Genomic DNA, 16345 nt, shown 5'->3' with positions numbered 1-16345 from the left:
CTACAAAAACGATATTCGGCCATTGCTTCGCGATGGTGGCTTCGGGATCCTTCAGGTAAAAAAAAAAAACAACAACAACAAAAAGATAACTGAACCTCGCCGACGAAATCCCGAGGATCCACGGAGCTCAGCTTTCGCGCTCAGGTGTCAAAGGTGTTCATTCCCCTTTGGCCTACGTGTGGAGGACTGAATTTTTTTTTACTTTCGACGGTCCTCGAATGACGGCGCAAGTAGATTACCTGGTGGTGGTGTGCGCCGCCACATCTGGGGCCGGCGGGGAGCTGCTGGGCTCTGACGAGAAGGAGCTAGCGAGGCTGGTGTGGCAGCAGGTGGATGTCAACAACAAAAAGGTAAACAATTAAACTTTATCCTCCTTTGCATTCGCAAACAATCATGATTGTAACTGGGGCAACTTTTCAACTGGGTTCTAATAATTTCATGTTAAATTGTCGTCCAACAACCACGTGTTAGTGGTTGAACTTGAACTTGAGATGCCAACTTGCAAATACTGTACACTTGCATTGCTCTTATGTTCTAAAAGTGGTGTTTATAGTAATTGATAAAACCATCTAATCCTATGTACTGCGCCCCCCCCCCCATTTTAAATCTGATATTAAGTGTTCAATTCATGTTTTAAATTGACAACACACTTGACAGCTAACATTTTGTCCACATTCCATGTCTACTTACAATCAGGTCTGACATGTTTTCCTCCTAAAGGGATGCCCCTATTATGACGTTAAAAACTAATGATTATACAGATTTATTAGTGAGATTATACAGTTTACCGTGCCTGTGAGATATTCTTTTCAACGTTTCAAACAAGTTGTCTGCTTCAAACAATTTGCGAGTTGTTTTTACTTGTATCTTTAAATTTGGGGACAATACAAGGAATAATAATTTCTTTGTTGTGAAATGTGAGAAAGCCAATTTTCACAACTATTTCGTTGAATTGTCAAATTTACCTTTTTATCAAAGTTTGTTGCCGTGAAATTTTGAGTTTGTTTATTTATTTACAGTCATAGCTTCTATTACTCTATAGTAATACTATAGTAATAGTAATAGACTCAACAAAGTGTTCTCACAATTGTGTGTCACCTCTCGCTGATATGGCCCTAAATATGAGACGGTAGTCATTTGGTTAAACCTAAAATAAGATCATTTTCTCATTAATATACCACTCTTAGAAAAATATTCCTTATGTTTTTGTCAAGCTGGGCAAGGTGAACGAGCTGCTGATTAAGGCTGATGTGTCAGACTTGACGGATGAAAAAAAGGAGGAGGATTTGGTGGAGGAGCTTGTGGAAGAAGAAGAAAATGTGTCCGGACCAGATTGTGTCTTTACAGCGAAAAACCTGGAGACTGCTTTAAATACGGTGATAGTTAAAACACCCCATCGCACAATGTCAACGAGTGTTTTTTTTTTTTTTTACATGCCAGATTTAATTTCTGTTTCGAAACCCTCCGCAGTTCCATCTCCAGCTGACGAATGAAGTGAACAGCGCAGGTGCAGGCACGTCAGTGTGTTTATGTACCGACGGGCAGCTCCACATCCGTCAAGTGATTCACCCCGAGGCCGCCAGCAAGGTGAGCGGGCTGCGTAGGTGAACGCCCCACGGCCAGGGCGGATGTTCACTCGCTCACTCCTTTCTGCCGGAACCTTTTTTTGCAGCGCGGACGCACAAAACATTGTTATGTCAGTGCGTTGTTCCTGGTTGAAGTTACTCATCTGAGGTGTACTTATGTTGAGCTGAATACTGCAACACACCCATGCGCATACCACATTTGAGCACAACGTGTCACCGCCAACATTTTCCCACATCTTAAAAGACTACACAACACAAGCCCGGAAACTGCCTGAGTTGCACGATAAAAATTTTATTATTTTTTAAAAATGTCAATAAATGTCATCCACCTGATGTGGACTAGTCACTGATTATGTCATAGTTTGTTTGTTTTTCCCCAGTACATAATTACCGTAGATTAAAAAAAAAAGTAGGCTGGTGGAATGCTGTGTAATAATCGACATTACCTGATCAGTGGCGGTCTTATAGCCTGGATGGCGTCCTGTGCGTGACCTCTCTTTGGTGCGCACCCCCCCCCCCTCCTTCCCAGCATGCCTTGCATCATATTTGTACACATTTGCAGTGCTCAATCGTAATATTTAGACATTTTTTGTATTTTTCCGTAGTAAAAGTAGCTGTATGTATGTACGTTATGCTTACTTGTTTTTGCTCTGTTGTGCTGTCTTTTTTTTTTTTTGTGATATGGTTGTGGGTGGTGTTCTGTGTGGTGATCCACAAGTTTCACACGTTTCCGGGACAAAAAAAATGGCCTCTTCTTCCAATAGCTCAAAGTGGCCTGACTTCTTTTCTGATTCGGTGTCGCCACAATACTTAGAGGCCTTAACACTTGGACCCACTCACGACCAACAACGAGCTATCATTCGTTCCTCCCCCATATGCAGAGATCTTTGAACAATGACATTTTGTACTTCCTTGACCTTGATAAACTCTCGCTTACAACCGCAAACATGCAAACCCAAAGTATTTATGTTTCGTGATGCCAATAGAAAATCAATTCGCGTACCATTTTTTTGGGGCGTGGGGGTCCAAAGTTCCGTCCTGTGTACCCGGAAAACGCCATTGTCAAAAAGGACCGCTCATATACCAAATTGATGCAGAACATGCACATAAGAGCGCAGGAGCGTCAATTGAGATACCTGTCCGTGTACCGGCCCCATTCAGTGTGGGTTCTGCATGGTGGGAATAATTCGTCGAGGAATCATTTCTCCTTCAACTCTGATAGTGGTCATTTAAATATTTACTGGTTCTCCCTCACTTGGAAAAGCTGCCCATTCACAAATAGAAGACATTTGAACCCTAACCCTCCAACCACAAGTTATGAGCGACTAGTCGATGCCATGCCCTGAATGTCATTGAGAGGAATTAAAATCTAGTGTTCTGTAATACAATCCCGAGAGGATACCACATACTCGAATGTCTTACACGAGCAAATTATAGAAAAAAGCCGCCTGTGCTCATGTTTGTCAACTCATGTCTTACCACTCCAGAGCATCCTGATCCCAGACTGTTTTTACTCCTTCTTTGACCTTCGTAAAGAGTTCAAGACGCACTTCCCCTCTGACCTGGGCGCTTTGGACGTATACGCCATGGCGGAGTGTATCCTTTACAAAACCCTTGAACTCGTGTTGTTCCGTCAGGAATTCACAGTTTGAAATGAAAATGACCAGCACCTTGTTGAACACTCAGTTAAAATGTGTGTGTGTGTGTGTTTAACCGACAAGGTGCAAGCTTACTCCACACTCACTGGAACAGGAAACAATTTACAACCTCAGCCTCTTGTTTCTAACCCTGCCAGTTTCTTTACTTTCTTCCGCTCTCACAACCATTCTCATTTTCACTTTCCTTGACCGACGTCGTGTTCAGCTTTAAACATACCAATAGAAGCGCCTGCTATGTGCAGCTCCCTGGATACATTGGATCCTTTAGCCATAATGCCTCCACAAGTAGCAGTTCAGACGGTCCGGCTGATGGCCCAAATCGTACTTAGCCTGCTTTCTGAGCCATTTTGTGAGTACCGCACGTCATTGCATCTAGCTCAACAAAAGGCGAAAGGTTCTATGACACTGATGTATGTTAAACGAAGAGCCGAGCCCTTGGGTGCACGGCGACGTCACACAAATGGCTCGTTTTAGTTTTTCATTTGCAAGGCAGCGTAATTGCTGCAAAATAACCATCGCAACAGTTTGAACGTTACATTTGTCTAATGGTTACTTTCGGCTGGTAAATGAAGCGCTTTTTTCCAATATGCGGTCATGCACGAGCTCAAAAAATCCACAATGCAAAAAATGAATATTCTGCCTCGACAAATAAGGCTCTGTTTTGATTGACAATGAATGAGAGGTTAACTGCCACACGACTTTAAATAACCACGATTGAACGCTTCAACAATGAATTATACTGTACTTGGTTTCATTTTTGGCACTCGTTAATTGCAGGTCACACCTTCTCTAACCCGGAAAGAGTTAATGAGAAGTTTGAGACGGGTACGTGGTAAGTAATGTTTTCTCCAGACGGCTACTCCTTTTTAGGTCTCCTTCAAGTCACTCATGAAGCACAAGCACTTCACCTTGAATGTTTGTTTGCAGCAGTAAAACGGAGAAAGTCAGTGACAGCACAGTAATCAGAGCCAGAGGGTTGCCATGGCAGTCGTCAGACCAGGACATCGCGCGCTTCTTCAGCGGACTAAATATTGCCAGGTGAGTGTGTTGCTTTCAATGCAAAACAAAAACAAAAAACAAAGTCACGTGCGAAATCGTGCCTGATCGGATATTGCTCGGTGTCGCACAGAGGAGGGGCTGCACTGTGCCTGAACGCTCAGGGGAGGAGGAACGGCGAGGCCCTCGTTCGTTTTGTCAGCGAAGAACATCGAGACCTGGCGCTGCAAAGACACAAACATCATATGGGCAACAGATACATCGAGGTAGCCTGTCAGACGCCGCTTGACTACTGAAAGCTAACCAATCACTTCACCTACCGCTCATGGTGTCATTGTTTCATGGACCGCTTTTTCATTGCAGGTTTACAAGGCAACTGGAGAAGACTTCCTGAAAATAGCAGGAGGTGAGGCTGACAGCCTATTTCATGATGGGATGGAAGTCCATCCATCTATACATTTTACACTTATCCTCATAAGGGTTGCGGGGTGTGCTGGAGCTTATCGAGCTGTCTTCGGGCAATTGGGGGGTGGGGCACCCTGAACCAGCCAATCGCAGTGCACACAGACAAACAACCATGCGTGCTCACAATCACACCTAGGGAAAATTTAGAGTGTTCCATTAACCTGCCATGCAAGTTTTTGGAATGTGGGAGGAAACCTGAGTACCCGGATAAGACCCACGCAGGACCGGAGAGAACATGCAAACTCCACACAGGAAGGCCGGAGCCGGAATCGAACCTTGCACCTCTGCACTTTGAGGCTGACGCGCTTACCAGTCAACCACCGGGCTGCCCTAAGATGGAAGTCATTGTGTTGAACTCAGAACCCATCTATGTATCCACAATGACAAGTTGGCTGTCATCGTAATTTACATTTCCAAATTTAAAAAAAATTGTCATTGTAGAAAAGGCTCATCCCGCTCCTTGGTTTATAATCATCAAATAGATTTTTCTTGTTGTTGTCTGACAGATATTTCCCGTTCAAAAACGTTTGGCATGATTGAATGTCAATCTGCCTCATTTGGATCCCCCCCCCCTCCTCTCATCGACTAGGCATGATGGATGTAGCACGACTTCCCATAATTGACACGTTCTCCTTCTTCAGACGGCAAATAAGTTTAGACGAAACAGGGCCGTAAATGCTTCAACAAGATGCAGCCTTCAGAATTCTGAGCGATCTCAACGTGTTCTGAAATGGTGCCAAAAGCAGGCTGGACATAACAGGCGGCCTTTTCTTTCCTTTGACCAAAAACAATCATGGTTCATCATCTTTGATCACAACATCATCTAAACCTGCTTCGTGTCCTTGTGTCAGGTACGTCCAACGAAGTAGCCGTATTCCTGTCCCGCGAGGACCAGATCATAGTGAGGATGCGAGGTCTTCCTTTCACGGCCACGCACGAGCAGGTGCTCGCCTTCTTCTCGCCGGAGGATGGACTCAAAGACACGTGTCCGGTCAGCGGAGGCAGGGACGGCATCCTATTTGTGCGCTACCCGGACGGCCGACCCACCGGTGACGCCTTTGTGCTGTTCGCCTGCGACGAACATGCCCAGTGTGCGCTCAGGAAACACAAGGAGATCCTTGGAAGAAGATATATTGAGTTATTCAAGAGCACTGCAGCGGAGGTCCAGCAGGTACTTGGAATTTAGAACAGCGTTCAATGCGATTGTCTTTTCATTTTCCTGGAAGGGCAGATTGATCCGTTTGCATGTGTACACTGCAGAATGACTCCATGACTTTTTCCCTCCCCCCACTCCCTGATTAAGAAGAACTAAACAGGACCTATTATGGGCGGGAACTTGGGCCGTGTGTTTACCTTTGCGCAGTTGCTGAAGGGAAGTTCTCCTTTGTCTTCTGTTCATTCTGTCTTGCGTCTTTACTGCCCACCTGACAAAAACGACTAGACTTCAAGGTCAAGGTCATCTTTATTGTCAAATGTGCTTTATGTGTGACATGCAACACATTTCTCTCCATCCTCAGTGCAAATATGCATGCAAACATGCTGTGCATTAACCGCGCACGGCTAAGACAAGATAGCAGCTCCACTGTATAAAAGACTTGATATGTAATTTGAACAGTATAAACAATATAAACAATGTAAACTGCATAAACAAACAATTCTCTGCCTCGAATGATAAACGCTGAGTTCAGTTTTATTGGTCACCTCTCGAAATGCAAACATCCTGTTGCCGACAAGCCAGTTACTTGCTTAGACGGCAATATTCAAACAATCTGATTAAAACTGGCTGACGTTGCACGTGTACGGACCCTGTGAAACGTATATTGAAGGTATTCGTTGGACTGTTGCGTGTCAGTTATTCTGGAAAAAAGTACTCGGACAATTCCCACGAAACCCGTAGGCTATATATTGTCAACATTCTGCATTTGGAATCAAATCCATATACCCACAAGCAGAAGTCAGTTTTGTTCTTTGAATCACAGTCTCCGCTGCACCAAAATTCACTGCCCTCGGTCGAAGGCTCTTGGAGTTTAGGAACAATCCATGCCAAGTGTCATAAATGTGCCATTTTGGGTTGCAGGTGTTGAACCGCTATTCGTCTGCCCCGCTGATCCCCGTGGGCCCCGCCCCCTTGCTGTCAGTGTTGCCCACGGTGTCTCTCCTGCCCCCTCCCATCATCGTGAGGGACTGCCTGAGGCTGCGGGGCTTACCCTATTCGGCGAGCATAGAGGACATTCTCGCCTTCTTGGGCGAGTTCACCCACGACGTTCGACCGCACGGTGTGCATATGGTCCTCAATCAGCAGGTACATGCAGCAACTGCAACCACCGAGTCCCTCCATCTGCGTGATTGGTTTGACCAAATGAACTGGAACGTTTAGTCTGTTGAGCGCATCGTCCGTGATATAAGCCGCGTTCGTTACATTTAGTGTTCCTGCGCTATGAAGTGATTCATTTGTGTATGTACTTACTGTGATGCCCGTGCATGTGGGATAGGAGAAGTGCATGGAGTGGGATAAAACAATATTTTTAAAAAAATGTTATAGTTGATCTATGTCGGAGGTGTCAAACATACGACCCACGGGCCAAAATTGGCCCGCAAGGAGGTTCGATCAGGCCCGCAGGATGATTTAAAAGTGAATAAAAGACACAGAATGAATACTTTTAATAAGGTGTAATTCATGGAGTATCCGCTAGATCTGTTTATTCAATTTCAACATTTTCCTAATGTTCGTGTGCTTCTTTAGACCAAAACAAAGGAAATACATTATTTGGGTTATTTAGAGCAGAATATGGTATAATTTTAATGGTCCGGCGAGGCTGTATGCGGCCACAATGTGAAATGAGTTTGACACCCCTGCTCTATGTCATGGATTTTCACCGATTGCGAATGGGCCTGCAACCAAAACGGTCTATTGAGCACACAAGTATTTATTCTGCACCCTCTATATTAAAGGGGAAGTCAAGTCAAATCATTTGTTTCCAATCATGTTGTTCTATGCTTCCCCAATAATACATACAAGGCATTCTGATTAATTTTACTTTTGTGGACTATGAAATAAGCAGCAAAATCCGCCCGTTTTTAATCCGGGGTGGCCATTTCGCTACTTACTGTTGACCGTAAATTTCATCGCAGTTAACGGCCAATTACAGCTCACCTGTTTTCTGAGTTTGGTCATGTGACTTTCGCAAGCTCACACATGAGCCGCACGTTTTACACTAACAAGTACTTCTAAAACAGAAACGATTAACACAACTGGAAGAAACAAACAAACAGTTAAAACCGCACAGAGTAACACCGAAGTGAAAATACTTGGTGGACCGCATTGTTTTCCACGTTCATTCATTTTTTTTCTTTTCAGCATGATGAGGGGGTGCGCTTGATTAGAGCAGATCTGAATACTGATCGGAAAGATTAAACTTCTGAGGATTTGATTTAAACACATGAGCGGTGAACACGGCGTAATGGAGCTCATTGAAAAAAAAATTATGAACAGTTGACATGATTTGGGTGCATGAAACAGAAGTGTAGACTAGACACCAAGGTGCCGATCCTGGAAACCGGAAAATCCACAAAACTCTCTGTTGAAGCCGCTGGGGTGTTGGGAGTGGATGGTTTGTCGTCTGAATCGTTGAGTAATGTTTTCAGGGTCGTCCATCAGGCGACTGCTTTATCCAGATGACGTCGGCAGAGCGAGCGCTTTCGGCCTCCCAGCAGCTCCACAAGCATGTGATGACCTGCCAGCACGGGCCCAACAGCCGCTACGTGGAGGTGTTCCCCTGCAGCGCCGAGGAGATGGGCCTGGTGCTGATGGGAGGCTCGCTCTCGCACACGCACACACACACACACAACCGGAACAGGAGTGGGACAGGGCTCAGCCCCCCGCCATGTAAGTCCAGACGTAAGTGCTGCTGGGAGCTGGGGGTGCTTTGGGCCTGCAGGGGTAGGTGGGCTCCTGCCGTGGGGGGCAGGGTTGCTGGGTTTTCTCCAATCTAGAAGTGTGGACTGGACATACTGGTCTAACCAGGAGATCCACAAGTGTGTGTGTGTGTGTGTGTGTGTGCGATCAGTTTGCAGATGTGGTGCCTCTGAAGAAATTAGTGCGATTAATTCACTAGCCTGCATGCCAAATGTTCGCTTCCAGTTTGGACCTTACACATTGTGACCTGAATTCACTTTGTCGTTCACACCAGACACTCCCTTTTACTTTTTTTTTTTTTTTTACATCGATCAGTGATGATTCATGGTGGCATAAAAAAATTAGGAGGGGTAAAATTAGGAGGGGTAAAATGTGACTAAGGGCTTGTTTCTTTAATCTCCAGTCTTACCAGTTCGTCTTGGTTGTGCAGCGGAGTGGCACACCTCTTGTGCTCGTCTCATTAATTCAGGAAAGGTGGGCGGGGCTTAACAGCAGACATGACAGCTGACAGAAACGAGCTTGTTTTAAAACCTTTTACTCGCACTTTTCCAAACACCGATTCTCGATGCGTTGATGTTCACACGAGCGAACGGAACACAAGGCAGACTGTAGACGGAATTGGGGTCGTGTCGGGACACGTCTTAACTTTTATGACTGGCAATAAATGCCAGATAGTGAGATCCTGTTCCATATCACCACATATAATGCCCCGAGCCAAATACCGATTTTGGGAGGGGAAAGGGTTCAGATCGATATGAAATTACAGAATTCATTCGTCATTGGAATGAAACATGACGTATATCTTCGATTCACTTTGCCAGTGTGGTTAAGGTTCCAGCATTGAGGCTTTGCCTGATTTGGGAACGTAGAGCCAAAGTTAATTCCAAGGAGGCTGAAAATTGCAAACCACGGTCACCCACTTCACCTTTGAACCAATTCAGAGTCTAAACAAGAAAAAAAAAGAAAAAAAACATCTCTACGTTATGACAACATTACAAATAATACTGTACACATTGTGTCGCCATTTAACACGTGTGTACCCAGTGAAGTGAATGTGGTCATCGTTTGCAAGCGTGCATGAGCGCCTCTCCTAAACCGTGAACACACGGCACAATCACGTCTTTGTGTTGGCACACTTCAAATGGATTGACACCTTTTTTTGTTTTGTTTTGTTTTTGTTTCTTTTGTCTCTGCTCCAGGTTTATCTCCGCCATCGTACTCCTTCACCCCCACGGCACCTGTCCTGCCAACTGAGGCCGCCACCGCCCTCTATCCTCCACTCGGTCAAATGCTGCTAGGTCCTCGCGCCCTCCCGCCAGGACATGCCTACTACCCATCCTCGGGGCAGCTATATATGAACTACACAGCCTACTATCCCAGGTAAGCGGCCATCTTTTTTGATGAGCTTACTGTGTATCCTCATATGATGATCAGTCCATCACAGTTATCCGATCCAAGGGCTGCAGTTCGGCCCGTCACATTTTTCAAAGCTTTCTACGGATGAAATATTGATGATGAAATGTTGCGAGCAACTTTGGAGCACATTTGTAGACGCGGTAGAGTCGAATGAAACTCCCTTGTCCGGCCGTCTTCAGAGAATCGTGTCATTATCCGGGGAGGACACGTACTGCCACCCAGTTAATGTTTGATAGTATGAATATGAATTTAATTTATATCTGGCGGCCCGGTAGTCCAGTGGTTAGCACGTCGGCTTCACAGTGCAGAGGTACCGGGTTCGATTCCAGCTCCGGCCTCCCTGTGTGGAGTTTGCATGTTCTCCCCGGGCCTGCGTGGGTTTTCTCCGGTTGCTCCGGTTTCCTCCCACATTCCAAAAACATGCGTGGCAGGCTGATTGAACACTCTAAATTGTCCCTAGGTGTGAGTGTGAGTGCGAATGGTTGTTCGTTTCTGTGCCCTGCGATTGGCTGGCAACCGATTCAGGGTGTCCCCCGCCTACTGCCCGAAGACAGCTGGGATAGGCTCCAGCACCCCCGCGACCCTAGTGAGAATCAAGCGGCTCGGAAGATGAATGAATGAATAATTTATATCTGCGCAGCCCGGTGGACCAGTGGTTAGCGCGTCGACCTCACCGTGCGGAGGTCTTGGGTTCAATCCCCCACTCTGGCCTTCCTGTGTGGAGTTTGCATGTTCTCCCCGGGCCTGCGCGGGTTTTCTCCGGGTACTCCGGTTACCTCCCACATTCCAAAAATGTGGGGGTGTGGGAGGCTGATTGAACACTCTAAATTGTCGCTAGGTGCGAGAGTGAGCGCGGATGGTCGTTCGTCTCTGTGTGCCCTGCGATTGGCTGGCAACCGGTTCAGGGTGTCCCCCGCCTACTGCCTGAAGCCCGCTGGGATGGGCTCCAGCTACTTACTGCAGTGAATTAAATCAACAAACTCTGGCTGTTTTCCTCGGCTAGCCAATATTCCCCCCCGAAAAGCAACATTGAATATTGACGTTCAGATGTGCCCTTCAGTGGTTAAAGTAGTTCAACAACTCAACTCTTTGGTATTAGAACCTGCTCGACAGGGGTTGAGTCCAAATGTTGAGCCGTCTGCCGCAGAGAAACTCGGTTTGTGCTATTGCAGCACCACGATTGTTTGTGCATCAACGCACACTTTCACACGTGTAGATAAAAATTTTTTTGTTGTTGTTGTTTTTTTTTGTTTCCTCCCCTGCAGCCCACCTGGCTCGCCCACGACCGTCGGTTTCTTCCCATCCCCGTCCGCTCTCTCCACCCCCGGGGGTTTCCTGAGAATGCCGGGTCTGACCTACAACAGCAAAGACCTCATTAGCGCGATGCAGGGCTATCAGGTAAACGAAGCAACTTGTGTCCACCATTTGCCTCAACGGAGTCCAAACATCCTTATCCAAATGTCCCTGTGTCGAGGGTGTGGGTTGTCAGACAACGCCGTGTTAGCCCGGAGGCTCGCAAACGAGTTTGTCCTGTCTCCTCTCCCCGCTCCGTGACTCTCGCACTCTGCTGCTTGCTTCGACTTGTACTCGCAGAGCTCATGTCAACATCGAAAAGCCAGAAATGTGCTTCATAACGACAAGCTGGTGGATTTATTTCGGGGTCTGTGTGGCCTTTTGGATGACATCCTATCCTGGAGTTGATCATTTCTCCCCGGCGCACCTGTGATGACGCTTTGGCTTGGCCTTGACCCCCCCCGGGCGGGACGTTGTAGCCTGCAGAGTGGGCGTGTTTTTTTGAATTAGTTGAAGGCTCGTGGCGGAGGGGCGGCTATCGGGCTCATCAGGAGGGAGCCGTTTCTAATTTCTATGACAGAGCAGCAGCAGACAAAGTAAACGTAGATCTAGTCAATAAAAATATATTCAGTAGAATCGCGGGCTGAACCATTTTGGAAATGAATGAAATTTGTTTCCCACCTACCTCTCAATATTGTGAGTGCGACCATTTGTTTTTTTCATGGTCCGCTTCCTATATATTTATTTATGTTTTAACAAACGGGCAATATGCTACGATGTATGAAAATGAACAATATCGGACTTATTATCCATCAATGTTTCGCTTTATGCTAAAATAAAGAGAAATGAACCGTGGATTCAAACGAAAGAGAGAAAATATAATCCGCTACTTCAGTTCGAGTCGTGAATCTACTAAACTCCGACTTGCAGTCCTGCAACAACAACATCAACAAACCGGTGTCAGTAAATCCTAAAGTCAGATTACCGCAAGAACGCACTCAGACACGTAACTTCCAACACTTCAAGTGTTCATGTTGCATGAAAACAAATGATACGGCGTGTGAACATGTGGACTGCACTTTGCAAGCACTGAAGTGATGGCGACACTTCTATAAATAAATCAATCCAATCTTCATATAGTATATCAAAAAGCTGATGTGTAAGGTACACTCGCTTCCCGCTCGGTGATGGTGGAGATACGATATATGTGCGAGGTTTTCCTTTCTGTGTGTGACTGGCGAACTGTAGTCGGCCTTCCGCCAGAAGCTAGCCCGGGATACTGTAACCTTGTACACTGTACAGGATAGGGTTGAAAATGACATGACAAATCTGAGATCCTCCTCCTCCATGTTGCTCCAAATGTCCAGACTGCCGTGGAGCCGGTCTCCGTCCTGAGCAGCAGCCTGCTCGGCCAAGCAGGCGGTGGCGAGCCTCCTGTCGTGTCTCTCCCCGCCCTGATGACCAAGCCTACCGGACACTACCTGGACTTGAGCCTGCTCTAAGCCTCGCACACATGTATTGTTAGCTTTTTATTTTTTCTTTCAAAGTAGTCTTATTTATATCTTCAAAAACAGCTACTATTATATTTTATACCATGTATGGCTTTAGCCAAGAAAAGCAGTTTGTCTTTTATTGCACAAAGTGTACCTTTAGAAAGAAAGAGAAAAAAAAGCTTTGTAATTTTTTTTTTAATGTGTTACATTAGTTGAATCATCACTATTATATATTTGCTAGCCAAGGAATGACTTTGTGGCAAGTGAGCTCAATGTTTCAAGCTTCTCCGTGAAGAGATAAACTGCGTGTGTGTGCGTGTGTGTGCGCGTGTGTGAGCATGTGTGCACGCGCGTGTGTATGTGTTTTATATACTTAGTGTTTTTACAAAACAACATTTGGGCCACACTGGAAAAAAAATTAACAAAAAAAGGAAGTTATGACAATGAAGTAACATGAGGGGGACAAAGTTTTGTCAATAAAAAGCTTCAAAAAAATGTTTTAAAAGCATTTTTGACTAAAAAGTCATATTACACGCTACATTTTATTTCTTTTAAATCCTAATGTAATATGAGAAAATTACGGTGACAAAAAGTTTTGCATGTTGAGAAGTTTGCAATGTTAAGAGTCCTAGAAAAAATGTTTTAATATTCTAACATGTAAGATATGATTAAAATGGTAATATGAGGGGGAAAAATTAGTTTCAAGAAAGTTTTTAATTTTACCAAAAAAATGTGTTGGGAGGCAAGAAACATTATTTCGGGAAAAACGTCTTGATTTCGCAAGAAAAAAGTTTTTGTTTTTTAAATAGTGCAAAGGAAAGAGTCAGATTAAAAAAAATCTTGGGTGACTAAAGTTGTAATGCAAAAAAGTCCTACTAGATTACATTATTCTCTTAATCAGATTTTTTGGGAGAAAAAAATATTTTAAGGGAAAAATTACTTGTTTTATTCCTATTGAAAGTCCTAAAAGTAAAGTCATAACAGTCAGGAATTTGTCGGGGTTCTAAAAATTATTTTTTTACACACAAGTAATGTTCTGAGAATAAAAGTCAAAATATTTTTTGAGTCATTAAAAATAAAAATAAATCATGTGTTTTCATCAAACATGTTACAAGAATAAAGTTGACATTTTAAAAATAAAACAGAAAAAAAGCTTTTTCCCTAAAAATATCAAAATGTAACAAGAATCAAATTATTTTAAGCATCAACAAAAAAAGAAAAAAGACATAATCGAATCACAATATTGAGAATATACTGTATTTATGGAATATCATAACATGTTTTTTAAACCCTTCTCTTGGACTACTTAATTCTTTTCAGTGTGGCCCCGCACCTCCCACTCATTGTTGTCTTTGTCGTCCATGTTTTAATCACTAAATTGTTTTTGTCATCCACTTGATGTGTTTTTAATCCACATCCAATCCACACCGATTGTATTGGAAACTTTAATGCATGAAGAAGTTAGCAGTCAAAACTTCCGATGTTTACATGGGCCAATACCGATGTACTGCCAATCGATGCTCATAACGGCACGGCAGGATGTTTGAATGCTGGTTTATGTTACACTGTGAGTCACTATCACTTACTTTGGAGCCGCTGAGAACGAGAGTGGGCTAATACCGTTAGGCTCATTTTGCAAGGGGAGCGGGGGACGGAGTTTCCCCATTGGGAATGCATTTAATCAATTTCAGTGCACCCCCCAAAAAAACTGACAAAAAAATGTGAAACATTTTTGTCATAGAAAAATAGTCATCAACAATATTGGACTATATAAAAAAAACGATACTAACATAAACACAATCGAAAGAACAAAACAGTTTGTGCATCATGATCATTCAATGGGCATTGTATTGCAATGATTTTTTTTGCAGAGGATAAAGAATGTATGCCTGGGAGTATTCTTGTATGCACTGCATGGGTTGACGCTTGTGTTCAGATATCAGTCGGTCAAAGGTTTCTAATTACCGCGACATTGATGCTGCTTTTCTTAGCCCTTCTGTGTCGTTCTGCATTGTGTATTAGCATCACGGATCGCAGACTTAGATAAAGTTCATGTTTGGTTAAATACACAACTTGTAATTCTTACGTCTAGGCAGTAGCACTCAAGCTAAAAAATAAAATAAAAGTTCTGACTGCAGTAATGGACCACATATTACACGACAAATTTGTAACTTATTCATGTGTATGGATCTAAAAGATATGCCTTTTTGCTCTTCATTTTTTGCACTTATCTCAAACGTGACCAAAATGCTGTTAGACCACTCTTGGTCTCAGTGGCTCATTTGATTTGGAATGTGCCCTACGCAATTTGTTGCCAATGCTGTTGTGCCTTTTGTTGGGGGATTAAAGCAGAGCTCCGGTTGTTTGCATGGTTACATTCACCAAGAGGACTTTTGTCAGCATCTCATCTTAACGGAGTGAAGCTTGAAAATAATCATTTTATGAGACATTTCTCTACCAAAGGCTGCTGAATAAACAGAAACTCTAGATGCAGATTGAATACATTTACATTGTGACTTGATGTTTTGTGTATGTAGTAGGACTGGAAGGTCTTGCTGAAAAATAAACCTATGAAATTTGCACCACTCTGACTAGCGTTATTCACGGTGTGTTATAAGAGGGGGTGACAACGCAGTGGCCTGAAGGCTAGACTGGAAACCCCCTCACATGGTCCCCCGGTTATTACACACACACACATAAATACACTCTCTAGGGGTGTGTGTTTTTTTTCCACAGAGAGGATGAATGGCAAGAATAGGAAAAGGGGAAGAAAGAAGGAAAGCAGACAAAAAGCATGTCACAGTCCCTCAGGGAAGATGTGCCATTGTTGTAATTTAATATGAGCGTGCACCCCACCCTACCTGCTCAACTCCATCAAACGCTCACGCTGATTCCTACACGTGACACCGCGACATCATGTCGTCCACATGGTTAATGAAAAGCATCTCTCCACCTCTGTGTTTTCCCCTAAATTGGAAAAAATAAAACAACTTTTTTAAATTTGATCCCTTATCATTTTGGGGGTATTATAGATATTATGAAGTGGCTCGGGCATCCGATTAGGATGCCTCCCTGGTGAGGTGTTCCGGGCACGTCACACCGGGAGGAGGCCCTGGGGATGACATGGGAAACCTTGATGGGACAATTTCTCCCAGCTGGCTTGGGGACTCCTCGGGATTCCCCAGGGGAAAAAAAGCTTGGCAAAGTGGCTCAGGAGAGAAGTCTTGGCTTCACTGCTAAAGCTACTACGCCAGTGACGTGACCCCAGATAAGCTGTTGGCATATTTTTTCTTGCTTGTTTAGCTAGTGGAATTCACATGGTTCCAGATTTTCAAAATGAGTTTTTGTCATTTTTTCAGGCTTTGTCATCATTATAATAATAGGGTTGTTATCATTATAGTGAGCAGGAAGGAAGGTACTTTTATTTCATCCTCTCCTTGATTGGCTGGGAGAAATCATACGTTTCTACCTCCTTATCAGGAGGAGCCTGAGGCATCCATTTATGAATCTTGTGGTTAATTT

General features: G+C 44.2%; 1 protein-coding gene across 3 annotated transcripts; it reads left to right on the top strand.

Moving 5' to 3' along the window:
* Nucleotides 1–15408, top strand: esrp1 (epithelial splicing regulatory protein 1). 3 transcript variants are annotated; one of them, XM_052064482.1, is made up of 15 exons: nucleotides 1–350; nucleotides 1215–1376; nucleotides 1471–1587; nucleotides 3074–3182; nucleotides 3450–3593; nucleotides 4022–4076; nucleotides 4175–4282; nucleotides 4374–4506; nucleotides 4604–4646; nucleotides 5557–5876; nucleotides 6783–7007; nucleotides 8351–8603; nucleotides 9821–10001; nucleotides 11303–11435; nucleotides 12698–15408. In XM_052064482.1, the coding sequence occupies exons 1-15, from the start codon at nucleotides 219–221 to the stop codon at nucleotides 12830–12832; spliced, it is 2250 nt and encodes a 749-aa protein (XP_051920442.1). In that variant the 5' UTR covers nucleotides 1–218; the 3' UTR covers nucleotides 12833–15408. The 3 variants fall into 3 exon arrangements, with proteins under 3 accessions (XP_051920442.1, XP_051920443.1, XP_051920441.1); XM_052064483.1 differs by having other exon boundaries at nucleotides 2–350; nucleotides 4172–4282; nucleotides 8351–8591; XM_052064481.1 differs by having other exon boundaries at nucleotides 2–350; nucleotides 4172–4282.
* The last annotated feature ends 937 nt before the right edge of the window (nucleotides 15409–16345 follow it).

The sequence above is a fragment of the Hippocampus zosterae genome, chromosome 5 (assembly GCF_025434085.1).
Source record: "Hippocampus zosterae strain Florida chromosome 5, ASM2543408v3, whole genome shotgun sequence".
NCBI classification, from domain to species: Eukaryota; Metazoa; Chordata; class Actinopteri; order Syngnathiformes; family Syngnathidae; genus Hippocampus; species Hippocampus zosterae.
Note: the sequence above shows the minus strand (reverse complement) of the source record. Positions and strands in the feature narration are given on the sequence as shown.

Bases quoted from the DNA above. Each gene is read 5' to 3' on its own strand.
- esrp1 (XM_052064481.1), top strand. From the start codon at position 219: ATGACGGCGCAAGTAGATTACCTGGTGGTGGTGTGCGCCGCCACATCT. The intron at 1,377-1,470 runs GTGATAGTTAAA...AACCCTCCGCAG, and splicing joins TGGAGACTGCTTTAAATACG to TTCCATCTCCAGCTGACGAA. The intron at 10,002-11,302 runs GTAAGCGGCCAT...CCTCCCCTGCAG, and splicing joins TACACAGCCTACTATCCCAG to CCCACCTGGCTCGCCCACGA.